This window comes from Bactrocera dorsalis, chromosome 2, assembly GCF_023373825.1.
Source record: "Bactrocera dorsalis isolate Fly_Bdor chromosome 2, ASM2337382v1, whole genome shotgun sequence".
NCBI lineage: Eukaryota > Metazoa > Arthropoda > Insecta > Diptera > Tephritidae > Bactrocera > Bactrocera dorsalis.
The window spans coordinates 17555232-17578949 of record NC_064304.1 but is presented as its reverse complement, the minus strand read 5'-3'; the positions used below and the strand labels follow the sequence as shown (position 1 = coordinate 17578949).

Genomic DNA, 23718 nt, shown 5'->3' with positions numbered 1-23718 from the left:
GTACAGTGTACAGTTATTGTGCCATACATTCATTTAATATTATCGAGCGGTAATCAAACGATTTTCTCTGTGCAGAATTTCCATGCAGTGCTTAATTGGTTCGGTTTCGGTTTCGACAGCGGTGTGACCAACCATCGCATAATTAGTAAAATACTACATACTACGTACTTGACTGTGTGGGTGTGTACGTGTGTGTGTTTGTGTGCAGAAGGGTATATAAAATTTAACTAGCGGATAATATGTAACTGCATATGTATGAATTGAGCGTGTAATGTATTTACAGCCCAGCCAACCACGGCTACCCGCTTGTGACAAATATTTCAATACAACTACACATTTTTTCTCTATGCACTAACACCAACGCACATTTTCGGGTTATTTTTTGTTGTATGATCACATGTATACGTACGTGAGTGGGTTAAATATTCGCTCGGCCTAAGACACACTCTATATGTTTATCCCCTCGTTTACCACCATGTTACCCACTGATTATCTGGTTTTTTACCCGCTGATGGTTTGCAGGGACATGTCGCTATTGTGTGTGTATGTGTAGTTGTGCAGTTGCGACAAAGGCAATAAAGTTAATTGTAAAACCGCAACTAATTAATTCAATTAAATTAAATTGTGAATTAAATGAAACTCGCTGCTATGTCGGCGAACAAAATAAAACCGAAAAAGCGCGTGGCGTGGCGCAGCTAGTAGTCGCTCGCGTATGTAGAAAAATTGCTTTGTGCACAAATTCGTAAAAAGCTGTACATTGAGTGGCAACAACTGGATTATACTATATGGTTAGGGATTTGCTGCCATGCTAATGGTCATGGTTACCCTCCAGAGATGGAAAAACATAAATTTTTATAATTTCGGTATTTTTTGAATAATCAAATATTTTAGTAGTTTCTTAATTTTAGTGGTAGTTTCATTTGCAATAATATTCGTTTGAAATAAAGTGCAATTTAATTAATATTTCCCTAAGAGAATATATAAAGTTTGGCTCGAAGTTTTTCCAACGTCCGGTGGGTTTAACGTGGGGAGCTGACGCCGACAGCCTTACCCCACGGGGCTCAAGAGCACAGCGGATCAAATCAATGCGTTGATCAGCGACCTGAAAATGCCAGGTACCAATTGGCAGTGTAGAATGAAAACACTATCCACCTTGGTAGGGTTCGATACCCATCTACATAACACTTCTGCCGTACTTTGGGTCCGGCACCCGGTTGCACTGCAACTCCACATCGAACTGACAAAGTGTCAGTTCTTCCCGCATTCGGGTTTTAACCACAACCACCGCTATACTCCTCGAGTTCCAAGGGCACCTGCTCCATTCCCAGTGAAACGCTAAACCCCGGAGTTTGTAAAATAAAATATAGAAGGAAATATCGGTTATCCTATAAAATATAAAAAAATCAGAGCGATGACCTTACGGGATTTATATCCTCAGTTTCCTCAGTTGTTGAGATATCGATTTAAAATTTTGTATAGAAGCTTTTATTCTCAAAAAGTTATTCAAAAAGTTATAGTCAAACAAATTGACCTTTGAAAGTCAAGTCCTTGTATGTGAAACTATTCCATTTCTTCTTCTTTATTATTCGCTCTTCAAAAGAACTTTAAATTTATATTGGTAGTCGAAAACGCATTTAAATTAAAAACTAAATTCGGGGAAGTTAAAAAAAAGTAACATCTGTTCAAAAATGAGTGAAAATAATTCAGAAATTCACTATATTTTGAAACTTTTGTATAAAAAAGGGAAGAATTCTACGCAAGCCACCAATGAAATTTGTTATGTTTACGGAGACGACGCTGTATCAGTTCGTGAAGCACAACAATGGTTCCCTTGCTTCCGTTCTGGAAATTTCGATGCGAAAGATGCTCTCGCTCGGGCTGAAAAAGTCAATGAAATTATGGAAAAGATTGACCAGTCCCATCACATAAGCTTAACATTCAGCATCAAATGGTTTTGAACCATTTAAAAAAGGCTGGCCACAAAAAGAAATTCGATGTTTGGGTGCCACAAGAATCGTCTGTGAAACGAAATGAAATCGAACCATTTCTGAAGCGAATGGTAATACGAGACGAAAAGTGGATCAAATAAGATAGTAATGTACGAAAAAGATCATGGTCCAAGCATGGTGAAGCTCAACAAATGGTCACAAAGCCAGGATTGAGGTCTCGAAAGATTATGCTGAGTGTTTCATGGGATCGGAACGGAATCCTCCACTATGAGCTGCTCTAGCCTCGTCGAACTATTGATTCTACATTTTGAAAACTATTTCCCGCAGTTTTTCACTGAGAAACCAGAAAAGTTTTGCAATGAAATTTTATCGATTACAGTTATAGACATATTTAAGAAAGTAATTTCCAATGAAAAAGATGCTAGTAATGTACTACAATAATTTTAAAAATTACAAATAATCCTTTGATAGATAATTAGAATCACAACGACTCCACCAAACCATAACTAGCTCTCTAAAACTTTCAATTAATTCTTTCCCCAACTGATACAATAAACCTGAATTGCTAACCTCCCGTTCAACTAAAGTGTGTCTACATGCAAATTAAAGTCATCTCTTAAAAAAAATCTGTTTTAAAAGCAACCGTGCCAACATTGTGCATGAAAAAGTGCAAAAAAGCGAAGATAGCAAGTAAAATAGAAATTTTTTCACCACAATTCACCTGTCTGCGGTTGCAATTCGATCAAATGACTCCAGATGCCGCGTGTCGCCTGCGTATAATAACCAATTTCCGCATTTGGATGCAAACCGAACACATCCGGCTTGTTGACGAGCGGCAACTTATCAATATGAGCTGCGAGTGTATAGACATAAAAAGATGTGAATATTTATATGTGGATGTGAGTGCTATAATTTGATTGCTATCTGCTATCTGCTTTATGCTCCACATTCTTAGACTTACCTATGAAATCCTCCTTCAGCACCACCTCATCATCTGGTATGCAATAGTCGACATTTTCGTCATGATAGAAATGGAATGGATTGAAGGTGTCAAAGAGGAAATCGCCCATATATTCATCCATATAAATGCGCGTGATGCGTCGATCAAAGTCATCGATAACACGTCCACCATACATGACCTACATATTAAGGTGAGAATACATAGAAAGAGAAGTTGAAGTTTGTGCTTAAGGCAAAGAGGAAATAATGCAAATATAACGGTAATTGTGGGAAGGAAAACTATTAGAGTGTTGACTTGGGGAATGATACATATGTATTAACTTACCTCACCAATTAAATACTTCAAGCTATTCCAGGGTATCTTACCCGTCTCTTCATCTACTTTATTCAGATATGTAGTCAGAATTTCTAGACAGACATCAAAATCAGACTCATTGAAGTCATAGCAAATGTTCCAACCCAATTTGTCGTATTTACGACGCTCCTAAAAAGGAAGTGTGGTTAGAAGACGAAAAAGAGCTTAGATTCCCTTGTTAATATCGAAGCCAATACTTAATTACCTGGACGACCGCATGGAAGAAGGCCAAGACATACACTAGTGGACGGAACGCAGAGTGTGAACAAGCCTCTAAACGCTCTTGACGCACTTTGAAGAATGTAGAGCGCAAGTTCAGCTTTAAGCCATTCGGTGGTTCCGTAACAACTGTAATTTTGATTGAAAAAGAAGTTAATAAATATTTGTTACCCACACACCAGTGTGTGAAAATACCTTTCAATGACTTTTGTAGTATACCAATAGGGAAGGTGGGCGTAGGGTCTGTTGTTATCCACAAACGAAAATCTGGATGAGGTGCTTCGATTTTTTCGAGATACTTCTCCAATGCACGCACAAAGCTAATGAGTAAGTGGCCATTTTGTAGCATCAACCAGAAGCCTTGACGTATAGATTTGTCCAGTAAATTCATGGCGTTCTAAAAGTTGAGAAAGTTAAATTAAAAGTTTTTTGTTCATGTCAATATGACACGGCGTCAACTCGCTTGGGTTAAGAGAAACAACTCAAAAGTAACAGTGGCAGTTTTGAAATCACTGTAGTCTCTTAGAATTTCGTCAAAGATAGTGAAATAATGCCTTCATCTCATGGTAAATCTGACATCCGTTTTCACGACAAACATGCAATGGATTCCAGGTCAAATTGATATCCCTGGTAACTGTGAAACAGATGAACTAGCGAGAATAGGCATCACCCTACAAATATGCTTCTAAAGATTGGGAATTTATATGCCTCTAGTCAGTTGTGGATATATGTATAATTGCACTGAGGAACTTTATCCGAAACATGGGTGGTTTAGAGAGGAGAAAATAGAGTGAGGGAACATTAGACCCGGTGGTATCATAACGGACCTACTAATGGCTCAGGTGCGTCGTCAGACAGCTACTCTATCTATCTGACTACCTAGTAGTCACATGTTGCACATATTTTATGTGACTTAACGCAAATACTAAATTCTCCCAGAAATAAAGCGAATACGTGACAAATGGAGGACAGACATAAATTAAAACCCATAAGTGTTTCGAACTATCGAATTAAAGTTCTGTGTGTACACACATCAACTTCCTCTAAGAAAGTCCATACCAATATTTCACCGATATACGAATCACTAAAGTAACGGCATTAAAATAATGTGTTGTTTATGTGCCAGCGACAAATTTAATTGGACACGTGCTTGTGCCAACTATTTGCTATCGAAGGCAGCACAGAATTAAGGAAATAAAGGAAGTTAATTTCTTGGGTCAATATATGGGGCACATGCGACCCCCAAGCACAATGCTTGGTCAAATGTAAGAATAACAATATTTTTTACCGAACTGCCAACTTAGCAACAATTTTATATGATTTCATGCCAACTACACTTTTATTTTATTCCTCCCTCGGCACTTCCTTACACTGAGCTCAGTTTCCGTCTTTGTATTTATTATTATTCCCTGCCCCACTCAATGTGTTGTATTTATTTCGTCAAGTGGCATGTTTCTGTATTATGTCGGTTTAAGTCCACACCTCAGAATTTAAGGTATTGGCATAGCACTAAGATTGAGCGCCATTGTTGGGCGCAACAATAAGCATTGACACAATAACGCCGGAGTTATTTTCGTCACTGTCGTTGTTTACTTCATTGCCCGGACATGCTCGTAAATAACTACAGCAGCAATGGTAAACACACACACGAAGACGCACGTGTGCACGAGCGCTTAGATTCGGGCGAATATTTGATAGCCCACTCACCTTTTCTTGGCCCTGTCCCAATGAGATGTGACAAAAATTGCCCATGCCAACGCCAACGAGGTCTGCCAATTTCATCAAATCATTCGTGGGGTCCGAGCCGGCGCTGAGTATAAAGCACACGGGCATATTGCAGTTGGTCTGCTCGTAGATGTTGGCGAAACTAATCACCGGCGGCGTGATGTAATACTCATCCATGGTGTCCACGATGTATTCATTTATTGCACGGAAAATTCGATCGACACGGAAACAACGCAGGAACATTAATTTCTACGCAGTTCAGTAAGACGACGGCATGCACACGGGAAGTCGCAGTGCGATGGAAAGAGAAGTTGATGAAAATTAGAAAAAAGCGGTAATGAAAAAAAGAAACGAGAAGAAAATGTAATGAAATATACACGTGTGTTTGAATAAAAAATGTGTAAAAGAGCTGCAGCCGCACCAGTTTTGGAGCTCGCAAAGTGTGGATTTTCGAATATGAGGAGTTCAAGGGTTACGCGCAACAAATTTATGGTTGATAAAGTTCGGTAATGATTTCGAAAATTCGTAATTTATGAAAAAGCTAGTTTCATAACGAAATAATCTTTTTCTTGTTATTGTTTTACCACTGACAGTCGGAAAATGATTTGAGAGCTGTGCAGATATTGCTTTAAAGTTAACTTAATCGAATTTAATTTTATAGTTTCTACACCAATTTACGATTTTATCTGTACTTTTCAATAAAGTGAGTATTTCTCTAAATTTGCTTTTCCAAATAGTCACTGATAGTTTTCTATATATACTGTATGCTTTCATATTCTGTTGGTCAGCGTACTTACCTCGAATGCATTGCATTTAATGTTGTACTCGCCCGGACACGCTACTTCTTCCGGATTCTCCAAATCAAACCACTGAATATCGCATGTTGTTGGTTTTTCATGTAGTTACGAAATTGCATGGAAGGCGAATGCGATAAGTGGAGAGGAAATTGAGGTGGGTTTCAAAGATGAAAGTGATTTCCGGTTGGCAAATGTGTGCATAGAGAAGTGGAGATAGAAAAACGAGTGAGATTTAAAAAACATAGATTACAGTAAACTTTTTATGGACATTTCAAGTGAAGTAGAAGAAAAAATAAAATTTTTACTTTTTAAGATTGAGGTGCCATAACAAAAATTTCTTTTAATAAGAGAAGTTGAACTGTGGATTGGTATAATCTCAAATATTACACCTAAAGGATTTATAATTTTCAAACTTCAAATTTTCATTTTAACTGAGACAACAACTAAAAGAATGAACGTGAGGAGCTGCCGAAAGAAACAACAAATTATTTAAGGTTTTGACCTTTAAATATCTCAAAATTGGGCGTAAGCACAAAGAGAGTGTCGGAAGGAGAGTGATTTGAAATGCTCAAGTATTTTATCTCTGATGGAAAACCATAATGTTCTCTTCAGACGAACAAGTCCCTCATCATTTTCGTCCGGCTTTATGGTGCAGACGCATGGTCAATGATATCAACTGATAAGTCGACGTTATGAGTCTTCGAGAGAAAGGTTTTGGGGAAGATTTATAGTTCGCAATGGCGAGTACCGCAGTCGATGATGAATGAGGAGATATACCGCGATACTGACGTAGTTCAGTTAATCAAAACGCTATGCTGGTTAGGTCCGTACGGATGAGAACACTCGAGCGGGTTCAATACCCAGGAGAACCAGGCTTCACTTGGTATCTCGAATTGTGTGTAAGCGGTGTCTACGCTAGTAAAGAAGAAGAAGTGTTGTTAACCATTTCTATTTTACCTCCTTCCATTCTTGCGAAAATCGTCCCAAACTATCCGGCAATGTGGCGAATTGCTCAGGAAAATCGTTCGCCAATTTTAACATATCCTCCCAGCCTTTTTCTGTTAACCACTTCACTGGACAGGCGCGCTCACTTTTCGTCAATGTTATTGCACCCTTTATGAAGAAATCCAACTCAGCCTGCGTTAGACTACCGTTACTTTTTGCCAGTTTTGTAGCTATCTGGAAGGAGAAAAGTAGCTTATGGCGCTCGAAAAAGCCCGTACAGCCATAACAGTAAACATTTTCAGTGAGAGTCTTAATAATATTGTTCAGACGTTTGGCGAGCACTGTATCTGGCACTGATTTGCGTAGCGAATAACCGAACACATCTAAGTAAGCGGCCAAGGCATACTGATACATGCTATTCACGGAAGACATATCGGAGAGTGCAAAAAAGAGCACAGCGCCACGCACCGCAACTGGTCGATAACCATTGCGTAGCTTCTCAATGTCTTTGCTCGTCTCCGCGGACAATTGTAGTTGCTCAGAGACAGCTGCCGCTTTGGTTTTGGTATTCTCCAGCGTTTCGATCAATTCGACATTATCAAGCATATTGCCCGTGGATGTGGCCAGTTCGCGCAGTAAGGAATCTTCTAGTTGCTGCAAGAGCTGCTTGTTTTCACTCGTTTGCGCTATGAGTGATTCACGTTGTTGTTCCAAATCGGGTCGTTCGGAACGCACCACAACACTTAGTAACTGATCTTCCAATCCAATCTGTGTTACAGTGTAGTTGATAACCATAGCTTTGGCGAATACGGCTGGATCGAATTTGGGATTGGCAAATTTTGTGGTTAAATATAAACGGAAGTTCGGATCGAAGTCGACTTCTTTGTCACCGAGCACAATGAATTTTCGTCCACTGACCACTTGTACATCTTTACTGAGCACATTATCAATAACGGGATCTATGTAGTCATCGACATCTTCAAACAACACTGGATAGCCATACATTAGTGCCATTTCGAGTTGCTTTAAGAAATCGGAATCTGTGAAAGACAGTGTCTTTAGATTATTACGTGTCTCGCGCTTTCGAATCCAGTGCAAGGCTTGCAGCTGTGGATCAATACAGAGTGGAAAACGCGATGCACGTGTAGTGAGTATGCCGTTTTGTACGGACAGCTCATCCGGCGGTAAACCCTCCGATGTCCATGTGGACACCTCAACATCGGTGGTGAGACTTTCACCAATGCGAAATGGTGAGGGTACGGGAATCAAACGATTCTGCACATCTTTTAGCCAATCATCGAATACCATTGCCGTGCGAAAATCCCACGAAAATGCGCCAGTGTAAGCAAGAAATGAGGCACATAACAAGCATTGGCCAATCATGTTAATTTTTTGCTGACGAAAGTTTTCCATATCCTCCGCCCAGCGACTACGCTCGGAGCTTAGGCCGCTTATCAACTTATTCGACGCAATCTACAGACGAGAAAAGGAAAAGAAAATTTTTGGCCTTGTGAGCCATTCGCATACTGGCACTTCTGCTGCTTACCAATCTGCGCTCGGCTTGTCTCATCATTTCAGTCAGCGCCTTCATCTGCTTCATCGACTCTGCATAACGATGGTTTAACTGATCGAGTTGTTCCTCCAATTTGGCAATTTCATGATTTAGATGATTTAGTAACTTAATTTGTATCTCTTGTTCCTGCACCAGGAAATCCACGCGTTCCTTCTTTGGCTTTACTTCGCGGTACACCTCGTAAAATGCAATTACTGCGCGTACGAATTTCAATAGCCCCGCACCGGCTACCGAAATTTTCTCCATATCGTCCAAATTCGAGTTTTTCATATGTGCCCGACAAGCGTTTATTTGCTTGCCGGTCAACGCTTCACAGTCCATCTCCATTAAACTTTTCAAAAAGCTCACATCGGACATCATGCCTTTGGCTGACTTCCAGTTGATCTCTTTGTAACCCTTCAATATAGCGACGCATTCACAGACAACCTGCACTTGCGGCGGTGGCGTTGCAAACGAACGGATTTCCGTAATTTGTGCCTTATCGAGATCGGCTAGCGCACGACGTGCCTCTTCCAATGCCGGCATTGCTTCGGCAAGCGCTTCTTCGGCATCTTCTTTCTCGATCGCAATTTGTTTACCCTTGATCTCCACTTCAATAGACTTTTCCGATGCCTCGGCCTTTTTGACATTAGCCTTCTGTGTGGATTCCTCAATATCAACTAACATGGCTTCGCACTCTTCCGATGCTTTGGCGACATTCGCCTTCTGTTCTGTAACAATGAGACGCAACTCGTCGATTTGCTTAGCCGCATCGTCGATCTTCTGTATGCCCTCCTTAAGACGATTGCGTTGCATTCTAATAAAACTGCTGCGCTCCTCTGAAAGCACGAGACATTCGTATAATATACTCGTATATACTGGAGATAATATTCAACAAATTTTACCTAGCAGACGCAAGTAGGTGTTGATGAAGTCCAGATAATGTTTCGGTGTGACATAATTGTTACGCCTCAGCTTTACCAAGTATTCGCGCGAATACATTTGAATGGTTGTGTGTACGTGTACGACGTGTTCTATAATAGCATCGCGATGTTCTGCTGGTATCTGTAAGTAGGGCAAAAATTGGATTATGAGATTGGGTATAATGCTAGTGAATTAGTGAAAGCTTTCCATACCATTTTATGTTCTGAGAGGAAGAGTTGCGCCACAGCCGACAAGGCTTGTTGCGGCCAAGGAAATACCCAATCGATATATGTGCTACCAATCAGACCGGGGAAGCTTCTGCATCTGTTACGTAGAGCATCGCCAGATGGTGACATGCATAGAGAAACATGAAGATTCTCAGCACAAGTGCGGAGGAAGTATAACCATACAGAATCCCTAAAGAAAGATAGGACAATTGACAACACAAAACATATAGCAGTAATTCTTACTTGGAAGCGGAGTAGCCTGCTTCTTCGGCAGCTGTGCGACACGATGTTACTATGGCATCCTTTTCGTCGTCGGCAAAGAGCGCCGGCACTTGACCCACGGTTAGTATATTATTAATCAGTTCCAGGAAGCCCTCTTCAACAATCTGTCGAATAAGAGAAAGTACAGCAAGTTAGTCGATAATTTTATAGATCTCTCCAAATGTCAACTAACCTGCGCGGCGTTAAAGAGAAATACAGTCTTTTTACGTTCAGCGCCCACCATGGTGTAGAGCCGCTTAAGATCGTCGCGGAAAGATGTCTCATTATAGCCACGTGCTACGGTAATTTCAAACACCTCACATTCTAAAGAGAGAATGGATAATTGAATAAATGATGAAAACCTAGGTACGTGTAGATATTTACCGGCTGCGAATGACGCAAGGCGTGTAATGCTCTTTTTGCCACTACCGCCCACGCCAATTATCATTACGTGACCGCGATGCATACGTAAAGTACGCTGGATGCGCGTCAGATGCTCTAAGCAATCTTCGAAGAGAACTAATTTCATTTTACCTCTGCGCTCTTGGTATTCCTCAAGTATCTGTGAGGGAACAAGTTATAACATTGTTGAATTGCGGTTTGTTTTAGGTTTTGTTATAGACAAATTTTTTACCTCTTCGAAGAGTGCGTGTACGGCATGGTAGTCCACGAGATCCTCATAAAAACGTGGTTCCGACTCATTCATCGCATTGCGGAAATCACCATAAAGTATTGGATCTCGGAAAACAAAATCGTGGAATGTGACAATCACTGGTTCATCGTCGGGATTCATAGCCAGCAAATCTTGTTGTTCTGTAGAATAAGAATAATAGTAGATAAGATTCTGCCCAGAATCAATTAAGAGTAGATATATATATTTTATCGAATCTTTAGAATGAAAGAAAATTGTTGGTCAGCGCAGTTCTTGAAAGTTTTGTGTACCACAGTGGCTTAAAGCTATGTCACAGAGAAGAGTGGATAAAACTGTATTTTTTTGTGTAGCCTTTCTTTTTTTCAATAGCCTTTTATTGACAGATCACGCTTGCGTCGTGTCAACTCGACCTTCCCAAGCAAAATCGCTTCGCTTTATGAGCTCTTGAAAAGTTCCAAGAAGATTCGATGTTTCCGAGCCAAATTTTATTCAGCGATGAGGCCTATGTCTGGCCTCTGTGTATGTAAACAAGCAAAATTATCGCATTTGGGACGAATAGTAATCTGAAGAGATTCAAGAACAACCATTTCATCCAAAAAGAATAACGTTTTGGTGTAGTTTGTGGGAGTCATCGGTCCATATTTCTTCAAAAATGATGCCGGTGTGAACGTAACCATCAATGACGATCGTTACCGTTATCGTATCGTATTAATCAATGTATTTATTGAGAGAACACATCGGTGAGCAGATAATTTCACATTTCGTGCCGGCCGATTGGAAAAAGTGATTTCACACGGTTACACTTTTTCCGTTGGGACTATGTAAAGTCTAAAGTCTATGTGGGCGATCCCGTTCCAATTCAAGCCTTGGAGCAAAGCATCACGCGTGTCATTTGCCAGTTACGAGTCGAAATATTCGAACAAGTCAGTGAAAAATGGATTCAACGGACAGACTATGTGAGACGCAGCCATTGAAAGAGATAATCTTCAAAAAATAATTGCTAAATAATGTTCCTTTGTGTTATAATAAACATTTTCCATTAAGTTTGAAGTTTCTGTGATGTTTCTTAAAAAAAGTAGGGCTTTTCGAAATGGATCACGCTTTATGGGAAGCTTAGTTTTTGAAGACAAACTTAATACTTTGCAAGTGGTTTTGTATAGGGCTATGAAGCATGGACTATGTCAAAATGGAATAAGCATGTATTTGAAATGCTCGAGGGAAAATTTCTTCGCAAGATTTTGGTCCTTTACGTGTCGGACAAACGTCGAGCTCTATGACCTGTACCACGACAACTGAATAAATTTTACAATCGACTTAATTAATTGAGAATTATAAGCCATCGAGAGAAAGGGTGACCACTGTAAGGGCTGATGTTATTCAATTTTATTCTTTAATTTTATTAGAAAACATTTTCGGAGAGAACTTCCAAAGAAAAATAATCTCTAAAAAAGTATATAGTATTATAAAGGAAATTTTACGTCCGTGCTCCGATAAATATACTTAATGTGTTTTAAGTATCAAATAAAATCATTTTTATCTTAAAAACGTCCCAGGAGACACTCCTGCATTGTGTTCTTAAGTCAACACTTACCTTGAGCCAATGCCTCTGGGTCTATGAATCCGTGCTCTTCTTCGAATCCCGGTGGGAATGTTTCCTCAACCTCACGTTCAATGTGTTTTTTCATTAAGGCGACATCCTACAAGTAACGGTAAATGTTGTTGGTATTAGTGTGGCTGCTGGCGATGAAAAAGTGCCGAATGGTGTTTACATGAACAGAAATTGTGTGCGAATTTTCCATTCACAATTTGTAAGTGTGTTAGCTAGTAATTGATTGCGTAGGTGCGTTCGTACGCTGTCTAACGGTACACGTCGCTATTCGACACTTAACGTTAAATGGTTTTATTTGACAACGCCGGCACTCTCTGCACGCCGCAACCACTGCACGTTGAGTTCTGACGAACAAAGACAACTGATGCCAATCAATCTGTGCTGTCGTTCCAGTGAAATTCGCTCACCGCCCTACATCTCTCTGGGGGAAAATGCACGAGACAGCGGGTGGCGTTGCGAGTATTTACTTTCTTCCCGGCTCGTGTCTATTTGTAATTTGTACTTACATATTGAAATAAGTATATTTATAGGTTTTGATTTTGGATAAGCGCGGCAGTGATGGGCGTGCCAGCACTGCCAGGTGTGTGAGCGCGGTGTGAAGTGCGTGCTACATCGCCTTGTGTGCTTTTATTAGTGTCTTTATTTGTTTAAGCGTTCGTATTCAAATCGAATTCGAATTTTTAAATTGCAGTCAATTTAGCAGCAACGACACATCAATCAAACATAAGCTGGCGAAGCTTCAATAATGTCTTCAATGTGCACAATAACGGTTAGGTTTGTCGTTCGGCAGTGCTTGGTTGTAGAACCACGCGTGGCGGTAAAAGTATGTGGACGAGAATTTGGATTGATTTTTTGGGTGAGTTTAGTCTCAAAGGCCTCGATATCTAGCTTGTGGAAAAGTAGGTGATAACGGTTAATATCAGCAGGGTACCCAGACATACAGGCACAGAAGGCAAAGAAAAGGAAGACAAATTGCCCATCTCAGGAACAGCAAAGAACACAATTTTCCTATATTTCCTTGGACCAACTAGCTGAAGGTTTGTTGAAAGCAATGGACCCTACAGGAGCACTTCAGGTCTTCGGACACTAGCAACACAGTTACTTTAGGGTACTGTTGATGGTGGAGAGGTCAAAAAGCTTCTAATTCCAAGAAAAAGACGCCTAATTAATGTGCAGGAAATCACAGGGCACATACCGTTAAGATTCCATTCTCAGAAAATTGGATTCGGCGGTATGCAGAATATACGAGGATGATGATGAGACGCTGGAATATTATCTTTATGGATATAAATAAATAATATAGTTGTCTAACATGCTGAAATCGTATTCAAAAGACCTGGTAGGGTATCTTATACTTTCAGGATATTTCTTTCCTCTACCTTAGGACGAAGTGTGTGGAGGCAATAACTGTTTACAATGAAAAATTCGGTCATCATCTCGGTACCCAGTCATATAGGAAGAAAAGGCAGTCGAGTTGACCTACCCAGTGACAGGCGGGAATGCGGCTTCCCTAATTTTTTGGAACTATAACAATACAGATTACACCGCAGAAGTAGGTTTGATAGGTTTCATGGCAAAAGGGAACTAAATATTATTATAGAGGACATCACGGGGCATCATGGTTATAAGATTTCACTTTCAGAAACTTGGAAAAGTAAAAAGGGCATTATCGGATCGAAATCTGAAATCTTCCACGACTCGTAAAGTTCTATCTTAAAAATGTTAGAAAGTTATTGTGGCAAAAATCACATATCAAGCCCTCAGAGTTGCTGAAGAGGGCCTAATTGATTATCATATCTGACCACAATTTAACCTCTTTCTTAGTAATTTGAGTAGTGATTTGACATTTCATTAGAAACAGCCTGTAAAACTGATTTTATGAACAAGGTCTCACAAATTAAAAATACTCAAGTTCTGAAAATTTAGAATTTCCATAAACGACAGTTAGGTCGAATATTTTCATCACACACTGTATATTCCGTCACTTGCAGCACTTTATAATTGAGTGTTTACCGTGAACGGTGTACCCTAGTTTCTATTGGTTTGTGCGTATGTTTGTTGTATAACAGAACTTCAAAGTACTAACATTTTCCGAAATTAATCGATCGCAAATAATTCGCGTAAATTCATTACGCCAAACGCGTATCAAGTCACGTAGGTTGGCGAAGTAATTCGAATGGATCAATAGCATTCCGGCGAAGATGCGCGACAGATCCTTCAAATTAAAGATGTAATGGAATTTTGACGGTGTTGGTGGCAGCTCAACAACGACAATCTGTAAATAAAAAATGGAGATTTTCAATTACTGTTATTTACAAACATACAATATTTTTATAAATACATATATGGGAAAGGGTATGCAAATATGTATGCCAGTATATATGTATGCATTTGAGGTCCTATATATTTTTCCTGCAAAAATTGCAAGCACAAAAGTTATGCAAAACCCAGTACTTCTATTAAAATATAGCTGAGCAAAAAAAGCAAGCAGCAAAAATTCCATAGATTTATTTAGTGCCAAATAGCAGCGGCAGGGCCATCCAACGCTTCGTTGCCTCGCATTTACGTTTGCGGTAAATTAAATTTGTCTTCGCACGTTAAATGGCATACAAATCAAAATTATCGCCGTTTCCAATATGCATTGAGAAGTGTGCGCTCGCAGCACGCCTTGGCACCGCAGGCAGACATTGGACAGAGTAACTTGCAACCGACAGGGTGTGTGAAGCTCGAGCCTTGCAGAGCCGTCTGCAGTCGAAGTATGTTAGGGAAATTGAGTTGTGGTGAGGATATATGTATGTAAGTAAGTCAGTGTGCACTCAGAATTCAGGCGCTCATTTATGCTGCACTTAATGCTATCTTCATTGCTATCTACACACTACTGCTGGCGCATCTTGAGTACTGCCGCTAAGCGTGGACAAGGTGAATGGTGTGGCTGTGAGATGTTAAGTGCGAAATTCTATGAGTAACGTTCTTGTTATTCAAATAATTCATTTTCATAGGCTTTTTGCAAATGCAATCGACTCAACTTGCGTTGATGGTTGTGCGCTGCCACCAAGGCTGGTGGTGCCTCTTTCTAATCATATATAGAAAGTTGACACATTTCGAGGTTCACTACTATAAAAAAAAACTTTAAATTTAATGGAGAATGTTTATGATCATTCGAAAGAATATTCTTTGGCATTTACTTATTAAAGATTATTTCTTTCAGAAATGGGATTCATCAGAGAAGGTGATTTTTCAATTTCGCTTAAAAGAATGCACGTTTAAATTCGTCTTTCTTTCTGAATAGTCTAGTTTTTGGGGCGCCCGTTATGAAAATCGCCTTGAGTAAGCTACGACTTCGATTGAGTTTACCATACAATGAACACTGGTTCTTGATAGAGCTTTATCTCCAAAAATTGAACTAAGTTCATCGATGCACTCTTGCTGAGTCAATCCGCGTTGAAAACAGAAAAAAACAATAGCGGAAAATTTTCAACGACTTAATTCCATTTTTTAGCCAAGATGAATATTTAAAGTTACTGTAATTAATACAAATAACGTTCGTATGTCAAAACGTTCTGAGTATGTAAAATGCCAAAATGTCAAACTTTAGGAGGAAACTCACAGTTGAGTTTGTGGAACCTTTTACTCAGAAAAAACTATCTCTCTAAAAGTAGGAACTCCTATGCTTAATAAGTTTTGGTTAGTATATACAGTGTTTGCTATAAATTGATAATAATGTCATCACAATATTTAAATATTAATGGAAAATCCAAAACTTAATTGACTAGGTTAATCCGGTAACACAGCAATTATTTTAATCTTAAATTACCCACTATGCACAAGCAGGCATCGCTTGCCCTCGGTGTCATCGCGTTCACTCGCCAACGAAGCGACTGCTTCCTGCCCTTCATGAACCAGTCAGCAAATCCCAGCTGCGCCGTGTACAGGCAGACACCGAAGTAATCGTGTGCCCAATGTCGCGGTAGGACAAGCGTATTTTTATACATTTGCAACGCAATGAAATGCGATAATATTTTAATGTCAACAATTGTTAGAACTACCATAAACTAATGCAATTCCAATGTGCACTGCGCATTCGAAACGGCGCTCTCACACTCTCGCCACTAGCGCTACTAAAGTAAGTAAGTGCTATTACTAGTGCCTTTCTTTTCACTGCCGCCTGCAGAAGGGATAAGATGTGAGCGGCGGTAAGTCACTCGTCTATAAATTTCGCGAATGAAAGCAGTGCTCCTCTCGTTTGCAACTTCATACAATGTTAACCATCGATGAAGCAAAAGCAGAGCGAAAAAAAAGAAAAAGATTGTAGCCGTTTGAAAAAAGGAACTGCGGAGTTCTGCCTGGCGAAGTACATCGTCGCTGGTAACGCTGTGGCATTACTAGGAATTGTTAGGGATAGAAAGCAAATATAAATCTTAAACAAACATTCAATTATTGTCTGCTCCAAGACACATGAGCGGTCTAAAGTTCAAAAAATGCTTTCAAATCGTAATTGAAATGGAGGCAAATTCCTTCGGAATTCTTTGTGAATAAAAGGTAGATAGAATCGGAATATATATAACTGAACAAAGAAAGTGATTGTGGACTTTAAATATTGTTTGATTTGTCAAATATTTCGAGAAAACTGTAAAAAGTGTCATAAGAGCGAATGATAAGATATATGTATGAGAGGTTATAATCACTATAAATAATTTGTCAAAATCCCAATACAATCCAGAAAGCGTAATATTCTTTAGCCTCGTCCTCTAGCTGTTTATACACGACCTAGTCTTTAAGATTATGAGATATCAATCCGAAATTTTGTACACGACTTTTTTTGCCCAAACTCATTACTCCTTTGTCGAAACTATTATCGGAATACAGTAGCATAGACCTAACATTGGCCGCCCAAAAACAAGTACTTGAATGGATATTTTTTTAATATGACAAGATGCCTTAAAGAAACTCAGTACAGATTATTATACTAGGAATCGCTAAATACTCCGCACATATTGTTCGGTTCGGACCACTATAGGATATACGTAGCTACCATACAAACCGATAGTAATAGAGTCTGATAGCACGTAAGCTAATTGCCGGTTCTGCGACAGGGAGCCTGAAACTCCAGAACACCTGCTATCTACTGCATAGTAATCTGCAGACGCAAGATAAAGGCCCTGGGATCCATGTTTCTTATCGAGGATCACATCGCCTCACTAGAACATAGCAATATATTGGAATTTATCAATAGGCTGGGAAAAGGTGACTCTTTGTGATTTAGGAGAGGCCACGATAGACCTAAGTTCGCGGTGCAATGCTCGTCTATCTATCCTACACAAGCTATAATAAGCCATAAAAGAACAGCAAAGGACGAATAGCTGATATGTGGAGATAAGTCCCCGTAATATTTTGAGGAAATATTGCCCGCTAGTAGCACCATATGGAACTTATCGAACATGTAGGAACCGATGAGAAAGTAGATATTTCCCTGTTAGCCCTTAGTGCGCGTGTCGTTTGGTACAATGGCGGAATTGCAATGCAAACCTAACGCTTTACTCATCCACATGCCCACATAAATTGTTGTAAATACATGCACATGTAAAAGAGCAAGCGTTCCCGGCATTCTCATCAACATAAACAAACAAGTCCCGTATCGCCAATGCAAGGCACGCAATTGTGTTTGTTTGTACGGTATGTATTGATTGGCACAAACGACACAGATCGACATTCAAAGATTGCCGTTACACAAGTGGCAATCGCCATACACGCCCACACAGCTTACGCCGTCTTGCCAACCTTATCGCCTGCACTCGAGCAAGGACAAGCAGCGCTGGACCGCACATTTATTGCAAGTATATAAAAAGCAAATCGGCACTCAGCGTCCAGCACACCTAAGGAGTCGCATTTGGTGCACACAAACACTGCCATGCGCCAAATCAGGCAAATATGTGCGTAAACAGCAGCATTCTACTCTTGCTCTTGCGCCCTCATATGCTCACTTCGCATGCACTTAGAGGGTGGTCCATTATTGAAGGAAGAATATTTATAGATTTCCTGAATGTCAAACATTACTTCGTTCGCACCCTCATGGAACATGTCAAAACAAAGTCTCCAATGGGATGTGACGCGGTTGTGTGGTTCCCAAGCTAAAGGTAGCAAAATTCATATGTAAAAGCGGCAGCAATGACAAAAATTATAACAACAAGTCAAAAAAATGCCTCGATAACCTTATAGTGATGTATCTGGATCTTTTCGGTAAGGACCAAAATTCCAAAATTGATATCATTACCCATGGTATTATCGATTACGGCAGAGGAACTTCAAAAACTTTCGTTCTACTCTTTTTACGTATCTCCCTAATATGAACCCTTTGTCAAGCGTGTAGTCCTCGGTACGTACACTTCATCCTTCGGCATTTATTGAATAATTTCCATTGTGCATAAACCATTTGGAAGCAGGCGAAGTGCGAGAAATGCTATTTCCACCATAAGCCTTCGAGTTGTGTAATACAGCACACGCACACACACACACAGTAGTGTCTGTATTGAGAGAGACAGGATAGCAAGGAGTTGAGCTGCGTTGACGGCGATTGGCGCTTATGAAAAATTGTCCGTTATTTGCATATGTAAATCGATTATAATAAATTCTTGCATGTAATGTGGCAGTTTACACTCCAACAATGCAAAATCCGAGAGAAATACAAAAATATTGAATAACAATAACAACAAGGAAACATCAACAATTGGAAAAATCTGCACAGTTTTTGTTGGCGCAGGATGCAGGGTTGATAAAACAAATATGTACTTTGGTTTAAAACAATTTGCAATCCAACGAGATTTGCAAACACGATAAAGAGCCATAAAAATTAACTTGAAATATATATTTTAATATACACATAAATATATGATGCACCAACCTTAAACAGACGCAGCGTCATCGAGACCACGTAATCTGCCATCTGTATGAGTTCCTCCTTAAAGGCGCTGCTGTGCTGCAAGTGTCCCTTGAATATCGAGACGTAGATCTGTTGCAAGGATTCATCGTTGGGAAAGACTATATTGAAGACGGCAAACATGGATATGAAACGTGGATCGACTTCGTTGCGTCCACCGCCGGCGCAACCCATGGCGGCGTAAAATGTCAGATCTTTGAATTTTTTCCAATTGAGATCCTTGCCACGATCGTACATGCCACCGCGCTCGAAAAGTAACTTAAGCAGGGCAATCGGCTGTTGTGTGCCATATCTGTAAGAGAAATGGATGGAATAATAAAAATTAGTGCACTATCGGAAAAGCTGTGCTGTTTGATAATAAAAAAATGCATAATATCTGTAAAAAATATTGCAGAATGCCTTAGCAAGAAGTTTATTAGACTTTATTCATAAATTAGAAGTAATTTTTCAATTTTTGTCAACCTCGGTTTCAGGCAAGTTCGCTAGACAAATCTGTATAGGTTGCAATTAATCTCCATTCCAGGCATTTTAGGTCTTGTGGATTGCAGTACCTACTCAGCTTAAGCGTATGAGAGCTGTAACCAAAACCAAAGCTCCAGTAAAGCTCTATATAGCGTTTCGTCCCATGTTTGATTTAGCTAAAATTATAAGGAGTGCGGTTGGACAGACGACCTTGATTAAGTCAATACTGAATTGAAAAAAAAAAATATTAATTCGTCTATATTATTATTATCGCCTTCGAAATAGTCCCCATTTGATATTTCGATCTTATGTATGTTGGCGGTTCCTCCAATCATCGAAAGTTTCTCTAGCTTGATTTTGGGGATAGTATTTTACTCTTTTAGAGAAAATTTACATGGCGCCATGTCTGACAATTAAGGATACTGGACATCGTTCCAGTATTGTTTGCGACTCAGAACTCACGAAGAAGCAACAAAAATCGTCAAGCTCATAAACACGTCTAATCTTAGCAGTTTCTACAAACAAAGTAAGCAATGAATATAGCTGAAATTTTGATCACACTGTCGTTGAAATTTGAGCTCTCCCGTTCTTTTCTGAAGACACCACATATGTACGAGTATATATGCGAACTTATCCGTCAGATTTTGAGTAATATTTCCGGAATTTTTCTCAATTCCTTTTCTTCCTAAGGAGCTGTTCATTGCTCGCAACCACCGTTATCGGACTACTATAGTATAGGGTATCATACGAACTGATCGATCAAAACCAATTCTTTTATGGTAAAACGATTTGATTAGAGAAAATCTCATAACAAAATTCGGCATAGACTATTGCCTAGGCAACAATCTTCGAGCATAGTTCATAATGGATGATTATAGCATACATAGTATGAAGTTGGTAGGTAAGGGCGCAGGCTTCTACTTATTTCCGTTATGCTTTTTATAGATAGATATTCGAGGTTTGGTACCTGATGGATTCCAGGAGTTGTACATCGGGACTACGATAGAGCTGCACACACAGAGTAAATCTAGAACATTTATTTACTCCCTTCGAGATTGCAGCTGTGACAATTATGGTTAAGAGGCATTCCCATTTTAACATGGGTTCTCTAAATGGCTAATTCCTCATTATGGTGGTTGTAAGTCTTTATATACTTCCTCTGGACCTATTTAGTAAGTCCTTAGTCCTTATTTGTGTAAAACATATTTAGCTGTCTCTTGAAAGTTTCCAGCGCTAATGGGTATTGTCTCCGGCTCAGGCTCGTCTAGAGAGACTAACTTCACCAACTACTTTGCGTTTTCGTTGACGAAAATGTTTCTCTGATCGGGAACCCAAATTATGGACATGTAGAGTTGACCTGCCAGTGAGCTTAAAACTTTACTATATTTGGTGATCATGCTGGAGTTTATCTTTGGCGATGACAAGGCTAGCAATGCCGCCTGGCTATCTGTGCATATGGTAGCTCTCTGTATCCTTCCGTGATTATTCAATAGAACTTGACATGTCTTCTCTATGCTTAGTACTCTTGTTTGGAGAATGTTAGCTATGTTTGGTAGACGGAGGAAGAGAAAAAGAGAGAGATGTCAAGAACCTCGGAGTATACCCCCGTTACTACTTCACAGTCCATTTTGGACCCGTCGGTATAACAATACTTATATCCCTACATAACAATACTTATATCCCTATATCATATCACTATTGAAATCCAATCTTGGGAGAATATAGTTTTATCTTGATCTTGATCTTTGGGGTAATATAGCTTCGGTGTAGCTGAAGTTAATGCTTTTTCGTTTTTTTTTTTGTTTTTTTTCTATCGGAAAATATCTGGTAATCACTACCTTCAAATAGTCTGATATTATTATGAAGTTTTGTATGATGTTTGACTGTGGTGATTTTCTCTTCTTAATCGCTTTTCAAACTTTTTCCATAATTCCAAAATTTCTGCAGGACTTTAATTGAAACACTGCCACTCTCCCTGAATTTTATCAAAACATGTCAGTTTGCCTATATTATTTTTCAATATGCTGGCCGCAAAATAAGTCGTCACAGCTGAAAGAATATGAGTGATCATAAAACTGCTATATCTTGCCACATTTCGGAAAAAATCACACCCCAAAAATGCTACTTGCTCAGCAAATTTTTATGCTTAATTAAATTTCACTGCCCATTTTCTGCAGTCAAGCTCCACACCACACGTGCATTAAGCTCGAACTTCTATTGCTGCTGATTGCTACTCAAAAAGCAACATACATACATATTTGCAACAAATGTTATTGAAATTTTTAGTATAAAACAACAGCAACAACAAGTTTGCGTGCATGTAATAGGCCTTTTTAATAATAAATACCACAGACATGCCACAGCAACCGCCGGGCGTATTAATATATACAAACATGTAGACAGTTACACGGTCCACATATGCGTATGTAGTGGTGAGAGCGACACAAAATGTGTGTTGGCTTACGGCCGTTAGCTAAAAATGCAACGTCATCGAAACCGAACGGGAATCCAATAGTGTGGGGTGCTTTGTTATTTGTTGTTACTGGAGGTAGGTGAATAGGTGTGTTGGATGGGATTCATTGGTGTACATGGACGCAGTGCAACTGTGTTGGTTAAAATGAGAATTTCGTTTAGACTTACTCATCAACTTGTGGCATATTCATGTCATCTACAAAGCATGCAATCTTCTTGCCTATTGGTGGACCAAATGTGTCCTTTGTGCGTTTTTCCACAGCTGCCTCGAGCGTGCGCTGCACATCCATCGATGAAGTTCTCGATGAAAAATTAATATTCAATATGATCTGGAAAAAGCCAAAGAACATCACTACATATGTATGTAGGTGTGTGTGTGTTTGTGTCTGTGTGTGTAGTGAGCACATAAACAAGCATAAAGAGTCACAGCGCAAATACCAAATAACAGCCATTACAACGATTACAACAATAAAACAAACAACCAAATCGGAACACATGGCCACCAACTATACTAACGTTAGGAGGCAGAGACTCATCGTACCAGCATTGGGTTTGCAAATTTGTTGCCAATACCAGTATTCAACATGATGTTGCAACATGCAATATGAGTATGTGGCAATATGGATAGTGGCAGTGGCAGCCAACGTATTTAATAAAGTGCACAGAGCAAACAAAATGGTTGCAATGGATTTCTGCCTCCACAATTGCATGCAACATGATGTGTGTGTGTGCGTGTGCGCGTGTGTATTTGTACAGAGCTGCATTTGTATGTGCCTATATGTGCCGAAGTGGTTCATCACTCACATTCGAATCCGGATTTAGATTACGTAAATACTGTGAAATCATGGCTGTCTTTGATGTGCCCGCTTCGCCAACGAGCAGCACCGGGCGCTTGATCTAAACATTGGTCGGTGGCATCATTGTCCAGCAGAGGGGCATCAGCAATAATCGGCGTACATGCAACAAAAAGGTAAATATTAATAAAGTTTTTCTGCAGAATATTTAAGGCTGTTGGTCATATTTGACATATCTACTCTCCGAGTGTGGCGAGTAACTTTTATTTTCCAACATTTTGTAAAAAAATAATATAAAACTTTAAAATGTTTGAATAGAGAAACCGCTACTCTCAAAATAACTTTACAAATAATAAAAAAAACGCATGAAAATGCAACCCTGTGTTGCTATAAACATCATATATACAGCAAATCACCTTACTTTAATATTTTTTTATGAGTAATAATAATTCTCAAAGCGAGAATAGAGTTTTTAAAAGCCTCATTAGCACATACCTCACTCATCAAGGCCAGCGTTTTGTTGGTACGCGTACTGTCCACAGTCGGCACCAGAATCTCACTGAACTTCATTTCCGGATCATGTACATACTGCGGTACTATCCATTCCCAAGCGATCCAGCAGCCCTTCTCACGGCTATAGAAGTACTCGTATAGCGTCGGTTTACTATTCGGCAGTTGGCCACCCGTAGCTGGTTTTTCCGGCGAGTCTGCTACGGCGGGGAAGCCAGCAATACGTTTCAAAAATTCGTCGAAAATTGGCTTATCTCTTTCGATAAGTGTCGCTCCGAGTGAGCAATAGACACACTGTAATATACATAAGTAATAAGTAGACTACTCATTGACATTTTGGAGGTTATATAATTTTTTACGGGTTATGATTA

At 39.6% G+C, this 23718-nt stretch overlaps 1 protein-coding gene across 3 annotated transcripts in view; it reads right to left on the bottom strand.

Moving 5' to 3' along the window:
- The window catches only part of LOC105225749 (dynein axonemal heavy chain 10), a 117128-nt gene that overhangs the window by 19553 nt on the left and 73857 nt on the right, over window positions 1-23718 (bottom strand). For all 3 annotated transcript variants that reach the window (XM_049449517.1, XM_049449518.1, XM_049449519.1), the window contains 21 exons: window positions 23333-23641; window positions 22848-22940; window positions 22212-22372; window positions 19074-19401; window positions 14262-14450; window positions 12158-12263; window positions 10549-10727; window positions 10299-10476; window positions 10108-10238; window positions 9897-10039; window positions 9639-9843; window positions 9408-9567; window positions 8497-9341; window positions 6963-8423; window positions 6006-6077; window positions 5191-5457; window positions 3679-3880; window positions 3470-3612; window positions 3235-3393; window positions 2911-3088; window positions 2671-2802 (listed from right to left, as the gene is read on the bottom strand). In XM_049449517.1, coding sequence (XP_049305474.1) covers window positions 2671-2802; window positions 2911-3088; window positions 3235-3393; window positions 3470-3612; window positions 3679-3880; window positions 5191-5457; window positions 6006-6077; window positions 6963-8423; window positions 8497-9341; window positions 9408-9567; window positions 9639-9843; window positions 9897-10039; window positions 10108-10238; window positions 10299-10476; window positions 10549-10727; window positions 12158-12263; window positions 14262-14450; window positions 19074-19401; window positions 22212-22372; window positions 22848-22940; window positions 23333-23641 — 5641 coding nt within the window. The remainder of the gene's footprint in view (window positions 1-2670; window positions 2803-2910; window positions 3089-3234; window positions 3394-3469; window positions 3613-3678; window positions 3881-5190; window positions 5458-6005; window positions 6078-6962; window positions 8424-8496; window positions 9342-9407; window positions 9568-9638; window positions 9844-9896; window positions 10040-10107; window positions 10239-10298; window positions 10477-10548; window positions 10728-12157; window positions 12264-14261; window positions 14451-19073; window positions 19402-22211; window positions 22373-22847; window positions 22941-23332; window positions 23642-23718) is intronic.